At 44.8% G+C, this 26,939-nt stretch overlaps 1 protein-coding gene across 2 annotated transcripts in view; it reads left to right on the plus strand.

The window, feature by feature from the left end:
- Nucleotides 1-1,790: 1,790 nt before the first annotated feature.
- Nucleotides 1,791-26,939, plus strand: part of Ercc6 (ERCC excision repair 6, chromatin remodeling factor) — a 73,938-nt gene continuing 48,789 nt past the window's right edge. Inside the window, exons 1-5 of one of the 2 annotated variants that reach the window (XM_041662965.1) lie at nucleotides 1,791-1,864; nucleotides 7,770-8,202; nucleotides 9,470-9,590; nucleotides 11,025-11,136; nucleotides 15,789-16,515. In XM_041662965.1, coding sequence (XP_041518899.1) covers nucleotides 7,784-8,202; nucleotides 9,470-9,590; nucleotides 11,025-11,136; nucleotides 15,789-16,515 — 1,379 coding nt within the window. In that variant the 5' untranslated portion in view covers nucleotides 1,791-1,864; nucleotides 7,770-7,783. Of the gene's footprint in view, nucleotides 1,865-3,538; nucleotides 3,653-7,769; nucleotides 8,203-9,469; nucleotides 9,591-11,024; nucleotides 11,137-15,788; nucleotides 16,516-26,939 lie in introns of those variants that run through there. The other variant, XM_041662966.1, reaches the window with a different exon arrangement.

The raw sequence follows: 26,939 nt of genomic DNA on the forward strand, positions 1-26,939 counted from the left end.
ATTTTTTTGGCTTTTTGTGACATGTTTCTATGTGTGTAGCTCTGGCTGTCCTGGAACTCACTTTGTAGACCAAGATGGCCTTGAACTCACAGAGATCCGCCTGCCTCTGCCTTCCAAGTGCTGGGATTAAGGGTGTGTGCCACCACCACCTCTTTTTAATGTTGGGTAGGGTTATCAGGTGATACAATTAGGCTACTCCTCCACCAGACCTAACTAGCTAAGGAAGCTCCCAAGTGCATCAGTGGTCCCATCTGTGCTAATATCCTGGTGGAGGTAGGAAAGGAAGTCCCTGGCTGGCACCTGGGTAACCAAGGAGTACCAGCAAGAGAAAAGGAAGGGAGAAGCAGAATTGGAGCAAGTTGAACAAGGGCATGATTCCATCCCTTTAGGAGCAGGCAGGAGTTTGTATAGCTTAACATCATAAGCCCTAGGCGGAGACCAGGTGGAGGACAAAGATCATTTTAATGCGTGGAGGTCAGAGGACGAGTTGTGGGAGTTGGTTCTCTCCTACCATGTGGGTCTTGGAAACAGAAATCAAGTCCTAAGGCAAGAATATACCTCTTTGGACTCCTGGTCAGCTCAGCCTGTTTTTATTTTAAGAATCTATCCAAGGCCTCTCCAGAGTTACACTATAATTTTGTTTACTAAGAGAAAGAGGAAAAGGGGAGGGGAGAGGAGGTAGAATTCATTGCACGGATGTGAGAACAGTCACGGATTTGAGAAGCCCACTCATGCCCTCATGTGTGTCTTTCTTCTGAGAGTCTCTCCTTAAGTTTTGAACTTAAGCCCTTATTAAAATATCTTTAATTAGGGCTGCAGACCAGAGTTTGATTCCCAGCACCCATATGGCAGCTCACAACTATTTGTAACTCCAAGATCTGACACCCTCACACAGACATGCATGCAGGCAAAACACCATTGCACATAAAAGTAAAAATAAATTTAAAAACATCTTTAATAAAGTCTTTCAACTCTGCTCACCAACTGGGTAGTTTTGAAATTCTTTTCAGCGCTGAAAGCAAGAATCCTGGTTTAGGAGCCTTGGGCTGAGGGTGGCAGTATGAAGCCTCCCACTGACTACATAACTCAGTCCCAAACACCCCTCCCTCAATCATGTCCATTCACAAGGGATTTTGTTTCACGGACCCCGACAATTCCATCTTCTCTACTGTTGGCATTCCTGGGCTGAGAAGTTCCCAGTTTTGAACAGCTACTTCACCGGAAGCCTCCTCTTTGTAAATTCTCCAAGCTAGAATTCTTGGTTAAGAATTCTCCTGATTACCGAGTTTTGGGACAAATAGCAAACGACTAAACGCAATCAAGTTATCCATGTGGATCCACTGTGCCCGAAATGCATGAATTCAGAAGCTCTGCGCAGGTGTGCGTGTGTGCATATGCGTTGGGGTGGTGGTGGTGAGCAGTTTTAAGGGTTCTTTTTACTCGTCCAGTTAAAGACGTGCGGGATAACTAAAGCGGTGAGGACATTAAAGCAAACGATTCACGCATCTGTAGCTAGTCATTCATTGGCATTCCCCTTTCTTTTCTTTGAAAATATCTTTTAATTCATTAACGAGGTGAGGTTTAGCGAGAATGATTCAAGTCGCCCCGATGACTACAGGTCGACCACACAGTCCAACTTAGCCCGGGGACAAAGGTCGGGGTGCAGGTCCCTTTGGTCGATCAATGCACGTGGCACGCCCTTGCTTACAAACAAACGCCACACCGAAGCGCATGCGCCATTGGCCTAGCCGGCCTCCGGGGCGGAGCTTCTGACAGACCCAGGGCGCGTGCGCTGAAGTCTCTACAAACGCTCCACAGCGGCTGTGGCGATTAAGCTTTCGTCTGGGCAGCCGCGTGGTCCTGGGTGAGTGTTCGGCAGCCGGACTGAAGGTCAGGTGGGGGTGCCTGCGCCTCGGGCTCCCCATGCGGCCGTGGCCTTCTAGCCTCCTGGCCGCGGAGCCCATCGGAGCCAGCGGTGGTTTCTCCAGCCCTCGGGCCGGTTGTCTTCCGGCGGGCTCCCCGCAGCCGGAAGTGACGCGTGCACACGCGCCTACCTGCGCGGCGGCGGGTGGGCAGGGGCCTGTGGCGGCGCCAGTGTAGATCCTGGGGTTGTGAATGGGGCTCCGCGTGCAGGGCCAGCAGGGCACTGTCGGGTCAGACACTGACGGGTATGGATTACGATAAAGGCGTCCCTTGAGAGTCGGGGTGGTGCATGCCCGGTGCTTGCCCGGCGCCATCGGCACTGATGCAAAGTTGAGTGGGAGGAATTGAGATGTGAATGCCGTGACCTGGATTCCCTCGTGTGTCATCTTCCCCGCTGTCGCCCTCTTAAAAGTGCTCGTTGTTTTTCTCATAACCAGGACCTGTTTTTGCTAGACCACCGCCTTAGACTTAGCACCACGTTGCTCTTTCTCCATTATCCATACAGCGGTCTAACTCGTCTTTTACGAGTATTAGTTGGGTCCCGCCGTTGTCACCCATCTTAAAACTCTTTGAGAACCATTTCTGTGCACACTTGAAATAAAACCTTTTTTCAAGCTTTTTTTTCCCCCCCAGACCATTGTGACTTGGCCCTTTTTGCTTGCCCATTCTCAAAACCATGCTTACAAGTAGCTCTCCAGCTCCTAATCCAGCTCAATCGTGGCGACAGAAACTCCGAGACACAACTCTATCTTCCCAGCTTTCAATGTCTTGGATTTATCCGAAGTGATTCTTTAAGATTTATAGAGCAAGGGAGACTATAATCAGCTATCTAACTGGGTTACAAATAAATTCTCATGGCGTTCCAGCCTCTTTCCAATTATCTCATTGCAAGACACTAACTCTGCTTTTGACCTGGAATAAATCCTATTCATTCTTTAGGACGTTGCTTTGTCAGAGGCCACTCTGCCTCACACCTACCTTCACAGTTTCACTTGGTCTCTTTTACTGTAGAGGTCTGTGCTTTCTTTTTATAGCCATCACCACATTTGCACCTGTATGTATCTATACTAATGTCATTCATTAAGAAAAGCCTGACCTCCCAAGAGACTAAGCTCTGCACAGAGGAACCGGTGTGCTGAATGCCTGGTGTGATTGAGTCGGTAGCAGTTTGTTAGTGGGTTATTTATCTCACCTCTGAAATTTTTAACACTTGGGTCAAAGCCTTCAAGTTACACCCCTCCACTTGCTCTTCTGGCTATAGAGAGAAGCTAAATGGCCTTTTGCTCTGTTTTAATCCCTTTCCGACTAAAAATAAAAGAAAATTAAAAATCCCACCCCACCATGAACGCCAGCCTGTTACTTCAATTCCTCTTCTTGGCATCTTCATTTTTTTACTCGTTTGTTCTACTGCTCCTACTCTGAGCATCCCAAGAATTGACATTTCCCCAAGGCATGCTTATAAAGGAGGAGAGAACTGTGCAGTGCTGGAAGTGTCAGCCATCCATAATTTTGGAAAGCACACAGCAGCAGTATCCATTTCTCATTACTAGCTGTCCTTACAGGCATTTGTTCCGAGCTCATTCTTCCCTCATCCCCATCGCAGCCGTGACTGACTGAGGAAACATCGAGTCTTCTTTCTGATGGAGTTCTTTTTTTGGTAGTCCACCTCAGCTCGCCTTCGCATCTGTAGATTCAGTCACATTAGGGATCGCTCTCCAGCCCAAGGCAGGTAAACATGCGCTGTGCCTTCTGGCTGCTTCTACTCGGGTTTCTGTTCAGATCATCCGCTGTGTTCTCACCACCCATCATGCCATGTTGGCTTCGTCTCATAACTTTTTCTCTTCACTTTCCAGCAAACCATTGCCTTCGTTATTTTATTACTCTTTCTCCCTTATGTAGCCAAGGCCTCTAAAGGGTAGGTTGCCTCCCTGTGGCCTTTGCCTTGTGGCCTTTGCCTTGTTGCCTGTTGCTGACCTCAGACAATTTGGGTTTTAGTTTTTGTGTCTGTTGCTTTTCACTGATTTCTTCATTTTTGATGCTTGTTTTTTAAATTATGTGTGTGTGTACACACACACACACATAATTTTAAAAATATGTATATATATACACACAATTCGAAATAATATACACATACATATGTATGTATTTATATTGAAAAGAAGCAGACAGGAAGCTGGAAGCGGAGTCTGTTGCAAGTCACAACAGTGAAACACCATGTGGTCTGAATGCAAATCTGAGTTCATGGGTGAAGGGCTGGGCAGATGTGGACACAGTTCTAAGAGCAAGCAGCCCCAGAAGTCTTAAAGCTCTGACAGGTGCCAGAGATCATTGCTGAGGACGGTAAGAAGAAACTAACACTGGAGACTGAATAGTAGAAGTTAACATCAAATGGAGAATATTCCTCCAGTTAGGGTTTTGATTGTGTTCAGAGGGAAGGTCGCCCTCCAACAGAGGGGTGACGTTTTTGTTCGGAGCCTTGTACTAGCTGGAATTCAAGATAAACATACTCAGAGCTTAAAGAAGCTTTTTTCATCTTTTATGTATAAAGGAATTTATTTTTAAGTTAAAATATGTCCGTTAAACCAAAATTATCAATAGTGTTATTATAGTCAAAGGTAAGTTAATAAAAAAAATTTTGAGGAAGCTGATGATTTTTAAACAGAATAAAGTAATGATTAAGAGAAATGAATGAATTGAGTAGATTGCATAAGGAAAGAGAATTCAGTAGATTAGGACACTGGCAGCTCATTGGGGATTGTAGTAAAAGAAGTTTCTGGGTGGGCATGGTGGCACACACTGTAATCTCAGCAATTAAGAGGTTGAAGTAGGAGGACAGTGAGTTCAGGGCCAGCCTGAAATGTATGTATGTATGTATGTATATGGTACATATATATCATGTATAATATATATAATATCTTGCTAATAGGAATATTATATACATTCCCATTTGAAAGTCATGATTTTATATATTATATACATATAATTTGAATATATATACAATTTGAAAACCATTATTTATATATATATATACATACATATATAGTGTGTGTGTGTGTGTGTGTGTGTGTGTGTGTGTGTGTGAGTTGCCCAGGCCACGGTTTTATTTTGGACCCCTCTTTAAATTTGTCCTCCTTTTAGCAGATATTGAGTGTCCCTCATATTAATCTATGGCCAGGGATTCAATGCCAGAGATGAGCTCATCTCTGGTATCCTTGGGTCCTAGAGAAAGTGTGTGGGTTCCTTTCCGAGCTCATGTGGTGTCCACTCCATTCTCCCACCAACTGACTTGTACTCATTGGCTTCTCCGGTAGAGTGTGAGCCACCAAAGGCAGAGGCTACTCAGTTGTCCGCATTATTATATGCTAGTGTTTGGTCTCTGGGATATTTTTTTCCCTGAAGAATGAGTGGGAGCAGAATTTATGATTATGTCTTAGAAATAAAGTTTGAGTGCCTAAAGAAAGTTTGTTAGTCTTTCTACAGCTAAATAGAAAACATGACTGCCCCTTGATTGTTTGCTTGTTTGCTTTTTTTCTTTTCAATTATTAGATCTTGGAGTGTTCTGAGCTGCCATGTGGATGCTGGAACTTGAGCTGGGTCCTCTGGAAGAGCAGTTAGTGCTCTTAACCACTGAGCCCTCTCTTCAGCCCCCTTGGTTGTTTTTTTTTTTTTTTAATGTATTTATTTGGTGTTATACCAGCAATACAGTGACTGTGTTCTCTTGTGTGCGGTTCCTGAGTCTGTGATAAGATATGAGAGTTCATATCTTCCCCTCTGAAGCATCCTCTAGTTAGAGAATGGGTCCTTTCAGATGTTCTGTGTTCATTCCATGCACACAGATGCACAGACACGTTTCTTTCAACATAGACGCAGTCCTGCTACATTCATGGCCTTGTCGTTTTGCACTGCTTTTATCTACAGTGTAGGAACTAGCTGGTACCTTCATGTCACCCTGGGTGTTCTTGGACCTGTGTATGAGCAGAGACAGTCTCTGTCCATAACTCACACTCCTTGATGTGATGATGGGATAAAGCAGAGCATGTTTTGGTGAAACTGCACTTTGAATTTGATTCTTGTCAAGCTAGTAGTATGTGGTCCAGTCCTCTCTTAATGATGCTGACCAGTGGCAGCGAGCTGTATTTCCTAGCCAGTCACATGATGATGGGGTGAGCAACTGAAACCAGCTGAAATAAACTGAAAATAGTGTTTTGTGTTTATCTGGGATAAATGTCTAGAACTGGACTTGCTGGGCAGAAGTTAGGTACATGTGAACTTTTGGCTAGTATTTCTGAATTGTCTTTGAGAAGGCCTTGACTATAACACACTAATAGCGTGCCAGGTGCATTAACTTGTTTATGTTAGTGTCTGTTGTGCCAGCCTACCTGATAGGTGAGGTTGTGCATTGAAATGGAGTTCTTTTTGAAATTTGTATTAATTTTTTTTAAATACTGTATATTTTGATACCATTTTCCCCTCTTTTAGCTCTTCCAGATCATCCCTACCTCTTTACTCTCCCAATCTCATATTGTTTTCTCTCTTTAAAAAAATAAAACCAAGGGGCTGGAGAGGTGGCTCAGAGGGTAAGAGCATTGCCTGCTCTTCCAAAGGTCCTGAGTTCAATTCCCAGCAACCACATGGTGGCTCACAACCATTTGTAATGAGGTCAGGTGCCTTCTTCTGGCCTGCGGGCATACACACAGACAGAATATTGTATACATAATAAATTTAAAAAAAAAAAGTAAAACTGAGAAAACCAGCCAAAGTCAAAATAGACAAACTAACAAAAAATCAATAAGGCAGACAATAACAGGACAAAACAAAAGTGCACAAAACCATGGAGTTCACCTTGTGTTCGTTAGCGACCCTTGGACATGGGGCCTGGCCCACAGTGTGGCTGATGTACCAGTGCCACTGCATTTCAGAAAACTGAGTTTCCCCTTCCTAGCAGGTATTGTTGCTAGGAGCTTCTTAGTTAGGGGCGGCACTTGTGCCTACTTCTGCTTCTTAGAACTGGGATTTTGTCTGGCTTTGACCTGTGTGGGTCTTGTGCTGTCAGTTTCCGAGTTCATTTGTGCATCCTCTTGTGTTCAGAAGACAGTGTTTCCCTGAGTCGTCTACCACCTCTGACCTGTACAGCCTGTCCTCTTCTTCCACATAGATCTGAGCCTTGAGGGCAGAGATTTGATAGACTCTGAAATGGAGTTCTCTTTTGAGGGTGTTTTGCTTAGCCTTTGAGATTCTGCTATGTCCCTTTACTGGATGGCTGTTGAGTTGAGAAGTTTTTATTGTTGTTCCCCAGAAGTTCTCACTGATGCTGTGCAGTGCTGTTGGCCATGCCCCCCTGACATAAAGCATCCACACACTGCCCAGCAAAAGTGCTAACTGGGTCATTTCACCCGTCTGAGAACATCCTGTGAGCCGAGTGGTGGTGGCGCACACCTTTAATCCCAGCACTTGGGAGGCAGAGGCAGGCGGATCTCTGAGTTTGAGTGAGGCCAGCCTGGACCACAAGAGATAGTTCTAGGACAACTAGGGCTGTTACACAGAGAAACACTGTCTCGAAAAACTGAAAAAAAAAAAAGAACACCTTGTGGTTGACTCAGAATTGGGCTGCTAACCTCAGTCGCTGCCCCTGTGTCTTCTGCTGCTGGTACTGTATTTGTTTTGGTTAGCTTTTCTTGTTTATTGTCATTTGTAGTCTTTAAAGAAATTAATACTTAGAAACATGAATTTATTTAATTGAAAGGTTATTGATGTTTTGAGAAATTGTGCATTTAACATACTTACTTTATATACTGATCAATTCTACATAACCAAAAGGCTTATCAGTGTTTTCCTTTTCCTTTTAGGTAGTTTGTAGAGGATGCCCCATGAGGAAATCCCACACTCACCTCAACCCCAGGAGCAAGACTGTTCCCCAAGTCATCATGTCAGCGCTATCGAAGACATGCCAGTTGGACAGGAGAGTGGTGGGGACGCAGAGGCTGGGGAGTGCCTCTCTACGTCCTGTGAGTCTGGGCCTTCCACATCTGCTGAAGCTTGTTTGTTGGCAGCCACAAGGCGAGGGGCACCCCTGCTACACATTGATCGGCACCAGATCCCCGCAGTGGAGCCCAGTGCTCAGGCCCTGGAGCTCCAGGGTCTGGGTGTGGATGTGTACGACCAGGCGGTCCTGGAGCAGGGTGTGCTTCAGCAGGTGGACAGTGCGATGCACGAGGCCAGCCGTGTGGCCCAGGTTGCCGATGCGGAGAAGGAGTACCAGTCAGTCCTGGATGACCTCATGTGAGTGTGGGCCTTCTTTTTTCAGAGTTTGTATTAATATGACAGGAAGATTCAGGTAATAGAAAGCTGAGATTTGTAGAACCTTTTGTTTGGGAAACAGTTGGTTAGAGCAGCCCTTGATTTGACTTTTGAACTCCTCCTGCCCCTCTTCAGGAACAACATTGCTTATAGGTAGGCGCTCAGATCACGCTAAGTCCTGTCCTTACCTAGGGTCCTGAAGAGGAAGGCTGTCCTGAAATCCTTTGCAGAATGCTCTCATGAAACACATGGGAGTTTCACACTTGAGATCCCGGGAACCCTTGTCACCCAACATTGCCTTTCTCTTGCTCCTATATAGAGTTTGTAGTTTGCTGTTCCCAAACTTAATTTTTTTTGACAATTTTTCATATTTGCATTTATAAAAATACTGAGAATAAATTCCCTGCCCTTTATTTCCTTTGTCCTATTGGCTCTAAGGAAAGATTAGTCCTGTGGAGACTTCGCTTGTGTTGTGGAGGAGAAGGACATGGGTTCTGCGGAGTGAAGTACTCTGGTGGGAAAAGGTGCTAGGCCAGCCTGGGGAGAGGCCAAGGGCTGGGTGGAGGAGGAGGGTTGCTTGTTTGGCCCAGCTGCCTGGCTAGCTTAGCCATGAAACAACCACACAGAAACTGTATTAATTAAATCACTGCTTGGCCTATTAGCTCTAGCTCCTTGTTGGCTAACTCACTTCTTCTTCCTCCCAGCGTTCTGTTCTGCAAAGAACACAGACAACAAATTATGAGATTGTTTTTCTCTTTTAAAAATTAGAAGCAGCAGTTTTGTAGCATTTTAGAAGCAACGAATTTTCAGTTCTTTTCTCTGCAACCATGAAGCTTCCTGTCACAGCAGAGAAATTTCATTTTCACAGATAAATGACTCAGTTCAGGAAAATGGTTAAGGAATTTTAGTGTTTGTTAGACTTTGGGAGGAATCTCATCTTCATGAATTTCTTCATATATAAAAGAAAACTTAGACTGTGTTCTGTTTTTACCCCGCTGTCGTGAATAAAGCAGACACTGAAAATATGGTTTTAGAAGAATGAGTGAGTTTGCAAACGGGCACCACCCAGAGAGCAGAACTAGTTCTTATCCTGTGCTTTCAATCCGTCTGTGGCTATTAGGAATGCACTCTGCTTTAGTTTTATGTTTCAGATCATGAGAAGTAAAATAGATACATTTTTACCATTTTCTCTACTTTATGCTATGAAAATGTTACCATGGAGAAAAACAGGCAATTCTTATTTTTCCAGGTCATGTACAACATCCCTGAGGCAAATCAATAAAATTATAGAGCAACTTAGCCCTCAAGCTGCCACCAACAGAGATGTCAACAGGAAACTAGATTCTGTGAAACGGCAGAAGTATAACAAGGTGATGCTAAATGATATGCTAAGTACTGTATTTAAAAAAAGTTACAGTGCAAGATCATTTAACAGTTTAGGAAGTATTCTGGAGAGTATGTGTTATGTGAAACAATATTAGAAAATAAATTTTAAAAAAGATTTATTTCTAAGTGTATGGGTGTTTTGCTTGCATTTATGTATGTGTACCATGTGTGTTCCTGGTGCCTGAAGAGGCCAGAAAAGGGCAGTAGATCCCTTGTAACTTGAGTTATAGATAGTTGTGAGCCACCATATGGGTGCTGGGGTCTGAACCCAGGTCATCTGTAACAGTAGTAATGGCTCTTAATCTCTGAGCCACCTCTTTAGCCCCACAATAGAAACATCCGGGGTGCCTTTTATACATGCTATCCGTTAGCTCTGCTATCTAGTATTTTATTAACCCATACATATAGACACATATCCATGTATGTACATACGTGTTTGTGGGCAGTTCTCTTGTGGTTCTGCGTACTTCCTCTCTTCTGTGCTCTTTTTTGTGGTCTCCCTGTCACCATTCTAGACTCTGACTGGGATCTGGCCTCTTGCTCAGTCCCTTCATTTTGTCTGGGCTTCGCTGTCTTGCTTACCAGAGTCTTCGCTTTGTTTTCTATGGGTGCAGCCATCACCCCTCACAGGCTCCATCTCTACTTTGGGTTTAGTCAGCACAGCCACATCAGGGCTGCCTTTAGAGGCAAAGAACTCAAGAGTAGGAAGGATCTGTTACCTACATCCTGCTTTTCTGAGGCTTGAAACTTTGATGAGCAGGATTTGTATACGACCTTGTGAAGGCTGGAGTTCTCTGGGGTTTGTTTACCACCTTGTGAAAATGCATAGCAGTAACTAGGAATGGCAGACACTGGTGGTTTCTGTTCTTGTCTTGCAGGCGATTCACTGCGGCACGTGAAATACTTGTGCTTTAAGTTCCTTGTGAAGGCAGTGTGTAGACTCAGTTCATGTGGCCTTCCTTTTATTTTTCATTATTTCACCCACATGTCAGAGACAATGGTAGTAGTTCAGTGCAGAGTCTTCATAAATCAGAAAGGGGGCATTTGGCTTTTTGTGGGTTGAGATTTTAGGGTAAAGAGAATCAAATTTTAGGTGACTGGGTCATGGTATGACCTAATTATGTGAAGAGGGCACCCAGAGAACATTTGGACCTCCCAGTTTAGTGCACGTGATCTCAGGCCCAAGGGTGAGGGCAGCCTGTGGGCATGGCTGACTGCCCAAGACTGCTCAAGGCCCTTGTGCTGCGGCACACTGGAAGTTGCTCAGATACGGCTCTCTAGTGATGTCACCATGTGTGGTTTCTGTTTCATGTTTATTTTACTCTCGATTAAAGTTTTAACACTTTGTGGTGCAATCTTTTGTATTTAACAATAAATCACTGTATTTTATGTCTTGCATTTGGGGTTTACCATTCAAGGAACAACAGCTAAAAAAGATAACTGCAAAACAGAAGCGTCTTCAGGCCATCCTTGGAGGGGCCGGGGCCCAAGTAGAACTGGATCCTGCCAGCCTGGAGGAGGATGATGCAGGTGAGGATGCTGGGGACAGCTTGCCATGCTCTTAAATGATGTTTGGTGCCTGTATTCAGTGGGAGTCTTTTTCTGAGGTTTGAGAATAACACATTGCCTTCCTTAGTGTTGAATGGGACTGGGGAAATCTTGTCCTTTTGTAGAACCAGAGCTCTTAAGTGACACAAGCATTTTAGAGACTGAAATAAAGCGTTAACCCAGTTCTCTGGCAGTTCCTGATGCACATTTAGCGTTAGGCTTAGCACACTGGAAATTTAAACATTCTTGTACATGAAACTTGATAAAGAAAGCTAGCATTGTGATTGAGTTCATTTTGTAGCCCCAGCATCACAGTCAGCCTCTGTGGATGCTCTCATGTCCATCATCGTCAGTCAGCATCTGTGGATGCTCTCACTGTCAGCATCACAGTCAGCCTCTGTGGATGCTCTCACTGTCAGCATCACAGTCAGACCATGGCCAGGATTCCTTTAAAGTACTCTTCAGGATGGTTGTGCTTTGGAAAATGTCTTGGGAAAATATACAAACTCTGGAACTAAATGTTTTTCTTTGTATCTGTATTACATACTGTTGGCTGTTGCTAGGGACGTGCCTGCTTGAAATATAAAGACTGAAGCTTCTTAGACTTTAGCTGGTGAAGCAAACATTTTCTATTATTCTCTAAAACATTTTCTTCATGTAGATTGGTATGAAGACTGTAACAATGGACAACAGAAGAAAAAATAAATGTGCTTTCCTCCCCCATCTCTCTTAAAACAAGATCTCACTGTGTAGCCCAGACTAGCCTCAAAATTGTGACACATGGCTTTAGATTTGCTTTCGAAGTTCAGTTTGTATGATCCATCAGTCTTACTTTGGTGCTTTCTGCCACTTGGGCACCGGCTTTCCCACTAGTAAAGGAACTCTATTCCTGTCCATTTGTCTAACGCCGGTTGTTCTTTAGTTCTGTTGATGCTTCAGTAAAGCTTGGTGCAGAGTTCTTACATACCTCCCCAAATCCTGAAGCCTCTTCACCTCTGCCGAGCTTAACCTATTGACAGCAACTGGTGCTGCCTGTATCCTGGCTTCCTCTCTGCCCTCTGGTTAGTTCTTGTTAGTTATTTTGGTTAGCTTATCCAACAGCATCTTAAGTGCTGAGATTGCTGGAACTTGTTTAGTGCTCCTTTTTTGTTTCCTCCCCCTGGGTATCTCATTTGTTTCCCATGGGTTTTGCAGGCACCTAGGATCTGATGTGTTACCAATCTGTAGCCTCCTTTTTTCTGACCTCTGGTTCCCAGGATACTTTCCCACCTGACCAATGGCCATTCCTGCAGTCTAGTTCCTCTCTTTGTCCTTTGCCCTGTCTGAGTTTCCAGACTTTGGGGCCCAGCTCTGTATTGCTGGGTGTGGACCTCTCGGCTTTTAGTAATTGAATGCATAGTACATAAAAATTATTTTTATATGCCAGGAAAAATAAAAGCTAAAACTTAATAAAGGTACCAGTTGTAATCCAAATGTCTAGAAATAAATCTTAGTAAAAAAGATAGTTCTGCAATGTCTTATACAGCTAAAACCTGCAGAATGTTATTGACATAGAAAAATATAAGTAAATGAGAAGATATGCTATGGCTGATACAGTATTATAAAGATGTTGTTTCTAGCTAGTTGTAGTTTCAGTGCTACCCCAATGCAAATTTGAGCCTTTTTAAAAAAATGGCAAATGGCATGTGTAAGACATGTAGACTGAAGGTCATTAACAAGGTGATGCCAAAATCTGCAGTCCCAGCTCTTGGGAGGCTGAATCAGGAGGATCACTGTGAATTTGAGACCACCCTAGCCTATAGAGTAAGACCTTGTCTCACTTCTCCTTACCCCCCCCCCCCCAAAAAAAGAGAAAGAATATAATGCCAAGCTCTATTATAAAACTGTAGTGATTAAGACAGTGTGGTATTGGCTCAAGGATACTGAGACAGACCAACAGATGGAATAGGAGAGTCAGGAAACAGGGCCACCTACGTATAATGACTTGATGATGGATGACAAAGATGGTAAGCAGTGCTATGCTGAACAGTCTTTTGATCAATAATACTAATCTACATGAAAATAAAAATGGATCTTGATCTGTTACATGGTGTATAAATATATCTCAAGCATATCATAGATCTGAATGTAATGATAAAAATCTGTGAGAATGTAACACAGGGCAAACATTGTCATGTTCCTAAAAGACTGAAACAAGACCAGGAATGTGCACATGGCAGAAAGTGGTTTGAAATGGACTCGAATAACAGTCAAGAGCTTCTCCTTGTCGAGATAGTGTTTAGACTGGGAGAAGGGGAAGATGTTTGTAGAACATGCAAAGGGCTTGAATTTATGATGCATTTTAAAATAATAGAGAAAAGGTTAAAGACAGAGACTAAGAACATGGGTTCAAGATTTTTGCACAAAATCAGTTGTCCATGAGGTCAGTGAATCTGAAAGGCCTTCTGTTTTCAGTGGGAATCAGGGACATGATGGAATGACAAGAATGTGGACCAATTGGAACTCCTGAACACTTTGAAACTTAAGTTGGTGCCACTTTGCAATCTCTTCATCAGTGTCTATTGAAGCTTAACAAGCTGAAGAAGCAGGTGCACGATGCTGCCAAAGGGTGTGAACCAGAGTATCCACGGCAGCCTTGTTCTGAGATGTAGCACCCCAAACCTGGAAACCACCCAAACTACATTGTAGAACAATCATAGACTAGTAGTAACAGTACGTTAATAAAGTTCATCTCTATTTAGAAAATCAGTGTGGATCTCACATGCAGAATGCCAGACAGAGGCAGACATGAATGCAGCCATGCATGAGTCATCCTTCAAGTCAGGCCTCTCAGTATCTCAGGAGGCTGAGCAGGTGGTGGGGAGGGTGCTCAGGAATACGAGCAATTTCTGTTACTTGATCTGGATGCTGATATATGATGGTAGATCTTGAGAAACTTAGGATTTGTGTACTCTGATGTATATTTTATTTCAGTGCAAAGTTAGTAAAAACTGACTGATGACAGTGGCCTGGTAGGTCTTTTATTTTTCAATTACATGATAAGTATTTTGCTGGAGATCAGCTTCAGTTAGAGGGCTGTTTCTGGGTGACTATATGTGGCATATCTTCATGTTTAGTTCATCTTTACATGTTCATCCAGTAGCTCTGTGTGTGAGGGCGTGTGTGTGTGTGTGTGTGTGTGTGTGTGTGTGTGTGCACGTTCGCTCGTGTGTGCATGTGGAGACCAGAGAGGCTATCAGGACTTCCCACTGTCATTCTCTACCTTATTTCTTGAGACAGGGTTTCTCCCTGAATCCGGCTGAAGCTTGCTGGTCCAGCTAGGCTGGCTAGGCACTGAGCCTGCAAGATCCTCTTGCCTCTGCCTTGATGCAGTATTTTGTGACCATGCCTGGCTTTGCATGGGTACTGAGCAGCTAAACTGACGTCCTCATGTTTTCACAGCAAGCCATCTTCCCAGCTCTCTGATGGACCTTTCTGCAGTAAGGGAATCTCTTTTTTTGGTCAGTGTGCTGGCCATTGGTCACATCTAGCTATTGATCACTCATATTACAACTGTGGAATGCATTGTTCCCGTATCTGAAGTGATCCAGGCGTGTGCCACCTGTGTCCTGTGGACCACATGTGTCTGAGGATAGCTGTGAGTGCAGCCCAGCACATTTGTAGCTGGCCATGCCCTGTGGCAGTATCAGCGGGCAGACAGTTTGAAGCAGGTGGCTGGTGGTGATGCGCAGGCAGCAGAGTTAGCACTTCATGTCTGTGCTAGGCGTGCTGATTCCTGAACTGAGGTCCATCAGAGTGTTGGCCAGAGCACTGATACGGAGACATGGGGATCATTTCTCATGGACCACTTCTTAACTGGGAAGGAAACACAGCTAGGATTGTTTATTTATAACCAACAATGTGGAGATAAGCCTGCCTTTGTACAGAGAACGTGACTATAACTGATACATTCTTATTCAGATTCAAAGTTAGACAAAAGAGCTAGTGTATAGTGAGGTAAACATTTAATGTATTTATGAGGTGTGATATTTCAATGATACATATTGTATAGTCTGTAAATTAGGTTAAACATAGTTGTCTTCTCAACATTTATCATTTTTTTCTGTGGTGAAAGCATCTAGAACCCTTATTCCAGCCATGGAAACACAGAGTAGTTATGGTCTCTGCACTCCTCGCTGTGGAACGGCACCACCGACTTCTGCGTCCTTTTAACTGATGTTCTCAGCCCGATAGTCACCATCCTGCTCTCCACATCTGTGAGATTGGCTTTGCCACATTCCACATGTGAGGGGAGCATTCTGTGCCTCTTTTTCTAGGCCTGGCCTGTTTCATTTTGCAGTCTCCAGTTCTATGTTGTCCCAGGTGTAATGATTTCTTCATTTAGTAAACGGCTGCAGAATGTCCCATGGTGCACGCGCACCACAGTTACACGTGTCACACTTTGGGGCAAGTTCCTGGGAAATTACCTTTTTAAACAGGAATATATTCTATGTGGGTTGTAAATGCCATAGTAATCTTTCCTCTGTGCTTCATTCCACTGATGTATTTTGTGAGTTTTTGGAGGTTCTTACTGTCTGTGAATGAGTGATTGCCCTTTGAGAGTTTTACTCGAATCTTCATTGTTTACCTTTCAGAGCCAGGGCCATCATGTCTTGGCAGTATGCTCATGCCTGCCCAGGAGGCCGCCTGGGAAGAGCTTATCCGCACTGGCCAGATGACACCGTTTGGTACCCCAGCCCCTCAGAAACAGGAGAAAAAGCCTAGAAAAATAATGCTCAATGAAGTATCAGGCTTTGAAAAATATTTGGCAGACCAAGCACAATTATCTTTTGAAAGGAAGAAACGAGGGGCTAACAGAAGAGTAGCTAGAAAAAACATGGTCGTATCTGAGTCAAGCGCAGGACCAAATGAGACCAAACCAGACCAGCGAAACCAAGGCCTCTGCCAAGCAGATAAGCGCTTGAAGAAGCATATCCGGAAGCTCCAGAAGAGGGCGCTGCAGTTCCAGGGGAAAGTGGGGTTGCCACGGGGCAAGAAACCTCTGGAGCCTGCGGTGAGGCTGGAGGCAGAGGAAGACACTGAGGGGGAGCAGTCTGGGTCCTTTCCCTCTGATGGGGAGGAGGAAGAGCAAGAGGAGGAGGAAGAGGTGGCCAATCTGTCTTCCGATGACATCAGCTATGAACTTAAGCCTCTGCGGAAGGGCCAGAAACGCCAGAAGAAAACCCCAGTGCGGGAGGTTGATGATGACTTTGTCCCAAGTTCTGGGGAAGAAGATGAAGCTCTGGAAGCAAGAGGAGGTGGTCGCAAGGTAGCGAGGTGCCCAGATGATGGTAATGAAGATTATTATAAGCAGCGGTTAAGGTTAGTGTGCAGGGGCTTGTGCCACTTACGGGTCTTTGGAAGACCTTAGCATTCTAGATCCATATTGCACAAGACACCCACATGTTCAGAAGCTGGACTTGCAGCCTTAGCTCGTGAGAATCTCCACATGGACTCCTTAGTGGAGCTGGCCCCAAAGACGTCAGAGTCTTTATTTTAGTTTAGAGGCAAATCTGGGATGAGGAGCCGAGGGGAAGGCTGGGCAAGAGCTGAGAGGACTGACATGAACTGTGTGGTCTTTATGTGGTCACCCTGCAGGAAGCGTCAGGAAAAGAAAAGGTGGTGCTGTGCCTTTGGTTTTTTTTCTTTATGAGGTAGGATATTTATTTTAGAGAAATTTCCTTCAGAAAAAGCTGAAGCTAGTGCTGTGACATGTGAGCAAACATGCTCTCCCATTATCCCCTCTTCCTTGACTTTGAGAGGATAGTTGTCTGAGAGTCATAGTATAGACTAGGTAGTGCTGAAGACACGCTGTGTGCACACCACACAGTCCCCAGCTGCTGTTTGGCGTTGCTGAGGCTGAGTTGGCTTTTACTTTCAGGACTTTGTCAGCAACTGGTGTGAGAGAAGAGGCAGGTGAGAGCCTGCATGGAGTTACAGTCACCATATCTGGGCAGTTTCTATGAGCCAGGAAAAGCTCTCCTCACACCACAGGCACAATGTTTCCCTGTGAGCTCTGTAGGAAGTCGGCAGAGGTCAGAGGAGAGAAGGAACCACAGTACTTTGAAAATACTGTCGGGATGGCTTTGGCAAGTCAACAGTGCTTTTATTTTTTAATAAAAATAAGAGAGGAGACCTAATTGATGGTGTTTCCAGTAGATTCACATTGGCCGCCCCGGGGGATACTGACCTGCTGATTTTCTTTAGATCAGAACCGCATAAACTCTAGTCCAAGATCCACGTACACTGCATAGCCTTTTCAGAATTTCTTTTTCTTTAAGACAGGTTTCTCTGTGTAACCGCCCTGGCTGTCCTAGAACTCACTTTATAGACCAGCCTAGCTTTCAACTCACAGAGAATGACCTGCCTCTGCCCCCAAGTGCTGGCATTAAAGGTGTGTGCTGCCATGCCCAGTTTCTTGGAACTCACAGGCCCAGTGACACACCATTCTAGTAGCTTGTTGTACGGTAGTACATTGATGGGGGGGCCTGTGTTTTCATTTCCCACTGTGATTTTAGTTAGTGTGCACACCTAATAGCTGCAGTGTTGAGGGATACTGCCTGATACTTTTAAAGAGTGAATAGTGTCAGTCTTTACTGTAGAAAATTAATAAAAGTGTTAATCATAACGTATTGATTATAAGTGGAGCAATATATAGCCTTCTCATTAAACTGGGTCAATATTAAATGTATTTTAAACATAGCAATTTATTTTGATTGAATTTTAAATATGGATATAGTTTAATTTCATGGCAATAAGTTTTTCTTAATAATGTTAAGATTGTAAAACAATTTATTATTTCCAAAGCCATATCATAATCCATTTTTTGCTAAACTTACAGTATAATCTCAGATGGATTTTAGAAATATCAATAACTCTTAATTGCCACCAAAATATGATAGCTCTTAAAATTTTATAGCTAGTTATTAAGGCTGTTAAGCTGCAGATACACACATTGAAATGTTTATATTACATCTCCTTCGGTGCTCTTTTGATTGGGGGATGTTAAAAGGAAATAAAATGCTCAGTATTGAGAAGCATATTAATGTTTGAAATTTGCCAGTCACTGAATTCTGTTATGTTACTGATCTTTTTAGACAGATTGGATTGTAGTAGTAGTCCTCGGATTGAAGAAGAGCTTCAGGGTTGCTAATCACAGAATGACTAGAATGACCAGAATAAATCCATAGTTTCCAGTATAGAAAGCGCTTTTTAAAAGTGGTTAAAGTTTAAGCATATGTAACCAGTCTAAGAACTTTATACAGAACTTAGCAAGTACATGTTGGTTATAGCCTGCTGATTACAATGTTCTTTTACTGTTGGATGTGAGGGTGGGAAGCTCTTAGAATGTGCGTCTCAGGCCGGAGGCTCTCAGCTTGAGAGGCACAGGCTTTTCACTAGCTCCGGGCTCGTCTTTACCTTGTCTGTGTTTAGTGCAGGGTTCTTCACCTTCATAACGCTGCAACCCTTTAATACAGTGGTTCTCTACCTTCCCAATGCTGCGACCCTTTAATACAGTGGTTCTCAACCTTCCTAACTCTGTGACCCTTTAATACAGTGGTTCTCAGCCTTCCTGACACTGTGTCCCTTTAATACAGTGGTTCTCAACCTTCCTAATTCTTCGACCCTTTAATACAGTGGTTCTCAACCTTCCTAACTCTGTGACCCTTTAATACAGTGGTTCTCAACCTTCCTAACTCTGCGACCCTTTATTAATACAATGGTTCTCAACCTTCCCAATACTGCGACCCTTTAATACGGTGGTTCTCAGTCTTCCCAATGCTGTGACCCTTTAATACAGTCCTCATGTTGTGACCCGACCCATAAAATTATTTTGTTGCTACTTCATAACTGATTTGCTACTGCTATGAATCGTAATGAAAATACCTGATATGCAGAATGCATGCCCCCCCCCCCCCCCCCGTGAGAGGGTTGTTGGACCCCCAAAGGGTGGCGACCCATAGGTTTTGAGCCACTGGTTTAGTTTGATGCTCTGGAGGAGTCCGGCATGCCATTCTGCAGCTGACCTTCCCTGGACAACAACAGTCATACTCCTCCTTTCTTCAGCTAGCCCCAAGCCCTCAGCTCAGCCTTAGATGTTCTAACCATTTGTAAACTGTGTCTACGTTGTCCCTTCTGTGTGTTTCTTATTCCTTCATGCGCTGAGATCCTCCGGTGGGACCCAGGAGCTATTGTAGATCATATCTCTCAATTTCCTAAGCAGATGCTTCTGAGCTGATGTGTATGGGCTCTTACTACTGCTGGATGTGTGCACGTATCCATTAGCATTGCTTTTCTTAGCGTGGAGCTAATACACAGTCCACGCTTTAATTATCTCTGCCCTGGCAAGATGCAGATCTGCTTGTCTAGTCAAGGGTGGAAGCTAGGACCGAATAAGTAACCTTTCCCAGCATGGTAGCCAGGCCAGCTGTGCCTGTGCCTGGCACTTGGCTACCTGGGTGTTGTGTACTCATTTCCCTTTTGTGATGTGAGGTCAGCCCCATTGCTTGGTCTTTGCTTTCACATGCTAATGCATGTCTGCATCCTGGGACCGGCTTTGAGGGTTACTGGCAAGGAGTCCACAGGCTGTGTGTTAGTGGCCATGAACTGATGCATGTCCTAACTAAGTATGCGGGGAGCAGTGCACTCAGATCAGAATGGGGGGGTCTTTCTGGAGGAGGGGCATTGCAGCACAGGGCCTTGTCTATTCTCTAGCCCACACACGCTGGCATGGTCCTTGTGGTCTGCGTTAAATTTGCCTCTGAATCTCAGATATGTCACTGGAAAGGAAAGCGTTTGTGACAGCAACATTAGGAAATTCAACCCAACACTCTTATCCCTCAGGGACCTTACTCAGTTAAGCCAGACCCTTGATTACACCACAGAAAAAGATTTGAGGACAAGTCAGAGGAACAAACTTAGCATGTTTAGAGCGAAGGCAAGGGGGTAGTGCACACTTCACATTCCGGCATGACAGACAGATGGTTAGCCAGAGCATATGTACCTGAGACATGGATTTGGGCTCTCAGTAGAGGGGAGCACTTAGGTGTCTTTATAGCTTTTATGTATGTGATTGTGTGGCTTTCTTCTTTCTTTCTTTCTTTCTTTCTTTCTTTCTTTCTTTTCTTTCTTTGTTGAAAAAATTTCAGCCTCCTCCCCGCCTCCCATTTCCCTCCCCCTCTCCCCACTCCTCTCCCCCTCTCCCCACTCCCCTCCCCCTCTCCCCTCTCCCCACTCCTCTCCCCCTCTCCCCACTCCCCTCCCCCTCTCCCCACTCCCCTCCCCCTCTCCCCACTCCTCTCTCCCCCCCCCCCCCCCCCCCCCCGTCCCAACTCCTCTCCCCCGTCCCAACTCCTCTCCCCCGTCCCAACTCCTCTCCCCCTCCCCTCACTCCATTCCCCCTCCCTCTCCAGTCTGAAGAGCAGTCCGGATTCCCTGCCCTGTGGGAAGGCCAAGGTCCTCCCCCCTCCATCCAGGTCCAGGAAGGTGAGCATCCAAACAGGCTAGGCTCCCACAAAGCCAGTTTATGCAGTAGGGTCGAAACCTAGTGCCATTGTCCTTGGCTTCTCATCAGCCTTCATTGTCCGCCATTTTCAGAGTCTGGTTTTATCCCATGCTTATTCAGTCCCAGTCCAGCTGGCCTTGGTGAGCTCCCAATAGATCAGCCCCACTGTCAAAGTGGGTGGGTGCACCCCTCGCGGTCCTGACTTCCTTGCTCATGTTCTCCCTCCTTCTGCTCCTCATTTGGGCCTTGGGACCTCAGTCCGGTGCTCCAGTGTGGGTCTCTGTCTCTATCTCGATCCATCGCCAGATGAAGGTTCTAAGGTGATATGCAAGATTTTCATCAGTATGGCTATAGGACAGGGTAATTTCAGGTTCCTTCTCAGTTGCCCAAGGTACTAGCTAGGGACATCTCCCTGGACACCTGCGAGCCCCTCTAGAGTCAAGTCTCCAGCTGCTGGGCTTGGTTGTCTGTTTTCCCGGCTGGGGAAGACTATCAGAGTCCCTCAGCAATGTCCATCGTGGCTCCACTGGGTGAGGAAGGGACATCAGCAGCGTTCCTGTTGGCTCTTTAGCCTTGAGATGGTAAAACAGAGGTGTTCCTGGCTTTGGCCTTCTCCCCCAGTCGCGGTCAGCACTGCTCAGGGCCGCAATGCATGGGTTGCCAATGAGTTTTTGTTCTTGGTTCCTGACAGTGGGTAGGGTGAGCATTTATCATTCAGCTTTCACTCATAGCCAGCTCCTCTTACTTCTGACTCTGGCCAGCTGTGATTCAAGTTGCTAAGTGGACTGCCTGTATGTCCGTAGTAAGGAGCAGGCCCCAGAGCAGCTCAGTAGCACACAGACTAGGCTGCAGAACCCCTGGAGATGACTGCAGGTCTGGCATGGGAATCCCGCCCAGAAGCTTGCCCAGGTGTGACGTGACTGTCTGAGCTGGAGACTGCTGAGCTGTGTATGTTGGCTGCTGTTGCCCTTCCGAGACTGCAGCTTTTGGCCGATTTGATTTTCCTGAACTCCTTCCTATGTGCCTTGATAATTGTCCTTCTGTAAGAGAGGGCCTGGGGCAGAGAAGAGTCACCACCTTTGAGGCCACTGGAAAAAATTGGTAAGGACATTAGGGTCTGAGGTGCAGTGCTTTCTCTGTTCAACCAAAGCCATATGGCCCTCACCTTCAGGTAGTTAAACAGGGAGAGGCCAGAAACATACTGTCTCAAGTGATGGTCTCCTCAGGCCATGAGGCACACTGGGGAATGCTAGGGCTGCTGCCTGAAGTCGGTTCCAGTTGATCTTCCTGCTGGACTTAGACTTTGCATCGTCTTCCACTTGTTTTGTAAATATCTAGCAATATTAAGATAGGCTAAATCCTTCCATATTTTTCTTTATTATTCCAGACTTTGAGCTTGTACATACCTCTTTTGCCTTGTTACGGTTATAGTGGCCCTCACAAATATGCTATAATCTACTGGCCTATGGTCTTACTACTAAGCAGAGGCTGGAAGCTGAGAAATGTTGGAAATGTTTTATTTCTTTGTGGGGTAGGTGGAAAGTGCAGTGTCCACATGTGACCACAAGGTGGTGCCAAGAAGCAGCTCATAGCTTCCTCTTTGATGGCCAAGAAAGCAGACCAGAAACCTGGAATCTGAGAGTGGGAGATGGTTTCTTAAACTTTGCTCTCTGTCACCGATAGGAATAGCTTTTACCTGGAAAGACCAGCAGAGGTGGTTTATTTCAGAGCCACATGTGAGAGACGGAGACTCAGAAACAGAGTTAACTCACTTTAGTGCATTCTTTTCATTTGAAATGTTTATCTTCTTATGCCCTAGTTTTTACTTTATTTTATGTGAATAAACTAGAGTTGAGATGGAGCCGATGAAGGCTGCATTAATTGTGTAAGTGTTACAAGATGTCTTCTAGTTGTCCCAGTCTTAACCCTCAGGGAAGCTCATGCTCTCTGCTGCCCTCCTGAGCACTGACTGAGCTTCTGTGGGCTGCTGAGTTGGATCCTGCTGTGGAGATTTGACAGTGCACATGGACATCTCTGAGGGGCAACAGGTCTTCCCTCGTGCCGTCAAGGGTCAGATCCTGAAAGGGTTCAAGCAAGCTTGGATGAACTTTGAGGAGCCTTGTTTGGAAGGTCAGAGTCCTCTGGTTTGTGACAGGGTGGCAGCCGGTGGGATAGGACCAGTCCGAGGAGCTGCACTCCACCTCATGGGCGCAGCCCTGGGAGATGAGAGCTCATTTGGCTGAGTTCTGATGGGAAGAACTCAGGGAAGAGGAAGGGGGTGAGGAATCCAGCAACTTCTGGGTCTTCTGCAGAGGATTGGCAACACTGTCTCTAAGATGGATTTTCTCCTCACTGGGGGACAGCCAGGAGAAGTGTAGGGTCCAGTTCCTGCTGAAGACCGTGTTCTCAGAAGGCCTGCTGTCCCAGCCTTGGTGCTATGTAGCCTCTTCCCATTTTGCCAGCATCCAGTTTGCATTGGATTGTCTCCATTTGTTCCTCAGTTGGATCCTTGCTTGGAGGTGGACATTTGACAGTTCTAGACTGCAGACTTAAGCAGAAGCCACATTGCTTTCCTTGCAAAAAGGTGCCAGTAAATTTAATTTCAGAAAAACTAAGATTAAAGTTTAATCAGGATTTGGTCTAGAAACCTAAATATAGTGATCTTCAGATTGTTCTTTGCGTATTTCTGGGAGCTCCATTCTTAGCCAAAGAAATGAGCCCATATTTTTCTTCTTAGTAATCTAGATTTTAAAGAGAGAAGAAAGACTCGCAACCCCCAAGCATGTTTTCTTAGAGAGCATGCTGGCTTTGAAATGACAAAACCAAGGCACAAATGAAGACTAATTCCACTTTCTGCTCTGTGCACACCTTTCATTCTCGGCTGGGGCATAAATGTCCGCCTCAGTCTTAATTTGCCCCGTGAGGTCTGGGCTCCTAACTGAGGGCGTTTCTTCTGCTCAGATAGACCAATTAAGTCCACCCAGGTAGACCATAAAAAGGGAGATAAGAAAAGTAAAGCGCCGAGTCCCTCAGTTTCACAAATGAGGCTAATCTGCTAGGGAGTCTTAGCTGTTTGAAACAGAGAACCCGTCGGAGTACACAAATGCAAACTGTATTAAATACCCAGCTTGGTGTCTGGATATACCTTCGAAAATCAGATTGTACTCCGTGTGCTGCTGTTGTAGAATTTCCTTCATGGAAATTGCAATGAGTGGAGAATGATCTTGAGTTTGGAATTTCATAGTATTAACATGATTTGACGTATGGTATGTGTCTTTGTCCCCCCTCCCCTCTTTCGGTCTTTAATTGTGCTAGGCCCAGTGATCCTTATAATGTAAAAAGAGCATAGAGAGTGAGGACCGTGGAGTTGGGGAGGTCATGCTCATGTTTTGACTGTAGAACCCGAGGCTCCTCATGTTTTCTGGTTCCCATTAATAGGGGTACTTTGTCCTGCTAGAGTGTTGCTGTGGGCGGTTGTGTCCATCGATTTGTCTGGTGTTAAGTGTGTCTCGTGGGATGGCTCAGCTCAGCTCAGCTGTAGTCAGAACTGCCAGGCAGCTTCTTTGTTACTTTGAAGAGTCTGGGTATCAGGTGACAGTGGGTTGTGACTTTTCCTGTGCATTGGTGCGTGAGGGCGGAGCCATGCTCCTGCACAGAAGCAATCTGTCGTATTGCTGATTTTTTATAATAATAAGCCTTATTATAAAATCTTGTAAAAGGTTCATACACAGAGATTGAGCAGGAAAACACCCATTTGGACAGAGGGCCTATGTGACTGGGCTGGTGTTCTCCCATCTCCAGTGTACACCTTCATTTCCCTCAGCCTGTCTCTCTCTGGGGAAAAAGAAAAATATCTATCCTGTTGGATTAAAGGACTTAATAAAAGTGAATTCCTTAGACAAGTGCCTGAAATACAGTGGATATCAGTAATCTCAGTCATTACTCCTTGTCTTCTGACTCTAAATTTTGAAATATAGAAATACTTTTAAAATATGTAAATTTTTATATAAAATGTATGTGTAATCTCAGAGTTTGTCCAGGGTGCTGAGGAGATGGCTCACTGGGTAAAAGCTCTTGGCATACAAATCTCATGACCTGAGTTTAGTTCCCCAAAGTAAAAGTTGGATGGGATGCTGTGCATCCAAGGTCTAGCGCTTCTGCAGTGAAAGGGAAGTAGAGACAGAATCTGCTGGGAGCTCACAGTGTGGGTAGCCTGGGATATGATGCTGCCTAGATGGTGGCAGAAACCACAAGCAAGTCCTCAACAAGGCGGACGGAGAAAGCAACTTCTGAAAGTTATTTGTACCGTCCCCCCGCCCCCAAGAGAAAAAAGTCGAAAACAAACCAACTCTACCACTACCAACAGAAAACTTGTCCAAGGCTAATCAGTGCCTCATCTGAGCTGGAAGTCGTAGGCCATGAAGTCAGGGTGTCAGACTTGCAACTGGTAGCTGTGGGATTGGTTTTCATCTGTAAAGCAGGGATCCAAGTAGTACCCTGTTTACGTGACAAGACTACAGGAGCTTGTAACTGTTGGCTCTTGTTGAGTTCCCATGCCACAAGCTAAAACTGTGGGCAAAGATTTTGTCAAACGAGGAGGAACCTTGAAAATAGGTTCTAGGAGAACTGTGAAGACATTATAGACACTACATTGAAGTGATGTTCTCAGACGCTGTGCACTGAGGTGACTGTTCTCAGACGCTGTGCACTGAGGTGACCATTCTCAAGTAAAAGACCACTTAACAATTGCACGTATGTATGGATAAATAATAATTGTTACAAACTTAGTTCATTGCTGTTCTGCTTTTTGCATCTTCCATAATTTCTGTGTATATGATTATGAACATAAGTACAGTTACCAGCAGTTGTTTCTTTTTTGCATACATTAGGGGGCACCAGACCGCTGCCCAGGTAGGTCAAGGTTGAACTGTGAGTCCCTACAGTTCTGTTCTAAGGGACACTCCCTTGAGGCTCTTCTGTTATCTTCTGTGGCTCCATTTCCAGACCCTTTGCCACTTTTAATGTAGGATGGCATGCCTACAGTGCCCTGTGCATTTGACATACTGAGATGAGGTGCAATAACAAAGCAGTCTTTCATTCTTGGGGGTGCGGTTTAAACCCCACTGGCCCAGAATTGCATTGCATAGTTTTTGTTGTTTACTTATTCTTTGTTGTTTTGTTTATTGTCTTTCCTTTTTTTTGAGACAGGCTCAGGTAGACCAAACTGACCTCAAACAATGTATTTGAGGCTACCTTGAACTCCTGACCCTCCCTGCTTGAGCAGAGAGGGTGTAAGTGCTGAGCCTAGGGACCTGTACTGTGATCCCAGCTGCAATAGATGTTTTGATATTTATTTATTGTTTATGCTTAAACTACAGTTAACTGATCTTTCTTGATTTTAGTTTTTTTTCTTCTTATTTTTTTAATTGAAAATGTGTTGGAGAGATGGCTTAGCAGAAGAACAAGCTAATCCTCCAGAGGACCTGGATTCGGTTTCCCGCAGGAAGAATAACCTTTTGTGTCTCTGTGGGCATGAGGCATGCAAGTGGCGCACAGACAGATGGTGTAGGCAAAACACCCATACACATAAAATAGTAAAATAAACTAAATGTAAATAAATAAGGGTTTAAAAAATTAAACTAAAAACTTAAAAAAGATTTGTTTCATTTGGCTGAATAACAGTATGTGTACCATATATGTGCCTTGTGCCCATGGAACTCAGAAGAGGGTACCGTCCCCTGCAGCTGGAGTTATAGATGGTTGTGATCCACCTTGTGATCACTGAGAACTCAACCCAGATCTCCTTTAAGAGTAAGAAGTGCTTGTAACTGCTGAGACATCTCTCTAGCCCTTGGCTGTACATCTTTTGTAAAGGTTACCTAGCAGAATTGTCAAATGTCACTTACTATGTATGTGATCTATTTGATCTTTTGTGCATATCCTGTCTCATTTAGTCTTTGTCGTAGACCCCCTTTCGGCTCTTGGTCAAGGAGGTAAGTGCTGCAGGGGAATGACACATTCTGGGGAGCAGGCCTCCTCTTCCAGTTAAAGGCCTCTAACACAGCTTGCTGTCTCCGTCTGGCTTCCATGGCTCACATCAGTGGGCTCTACTCTAGTGGCCGCTGCTGGGGTCTGACAGATGACAGGAAGTAGGGCCACCCCAAGAGGATACAGTACCATGTGGTCCGGTTTGCTTGCAGCAGCAAGTGCTACAAGAACAGCATAAAGGAAGACAAGAGGA

The sequence above is a fragment of the Microtus oregoni genome, unplaced genomic scaffold (genome assembly GCF_018167655.1).
Source record: "Microtus oregoni isolate MIOR12 unplaced genomic scaffold, Mior012 000013F_ref0000133, whole genome shotgun sequence".
Lineage (NCBI taxonomy): Eukaryota > Metazoa > Chordata > Mammalia > Rodentia > Cricetidae > Microtus > Microtus oregoni.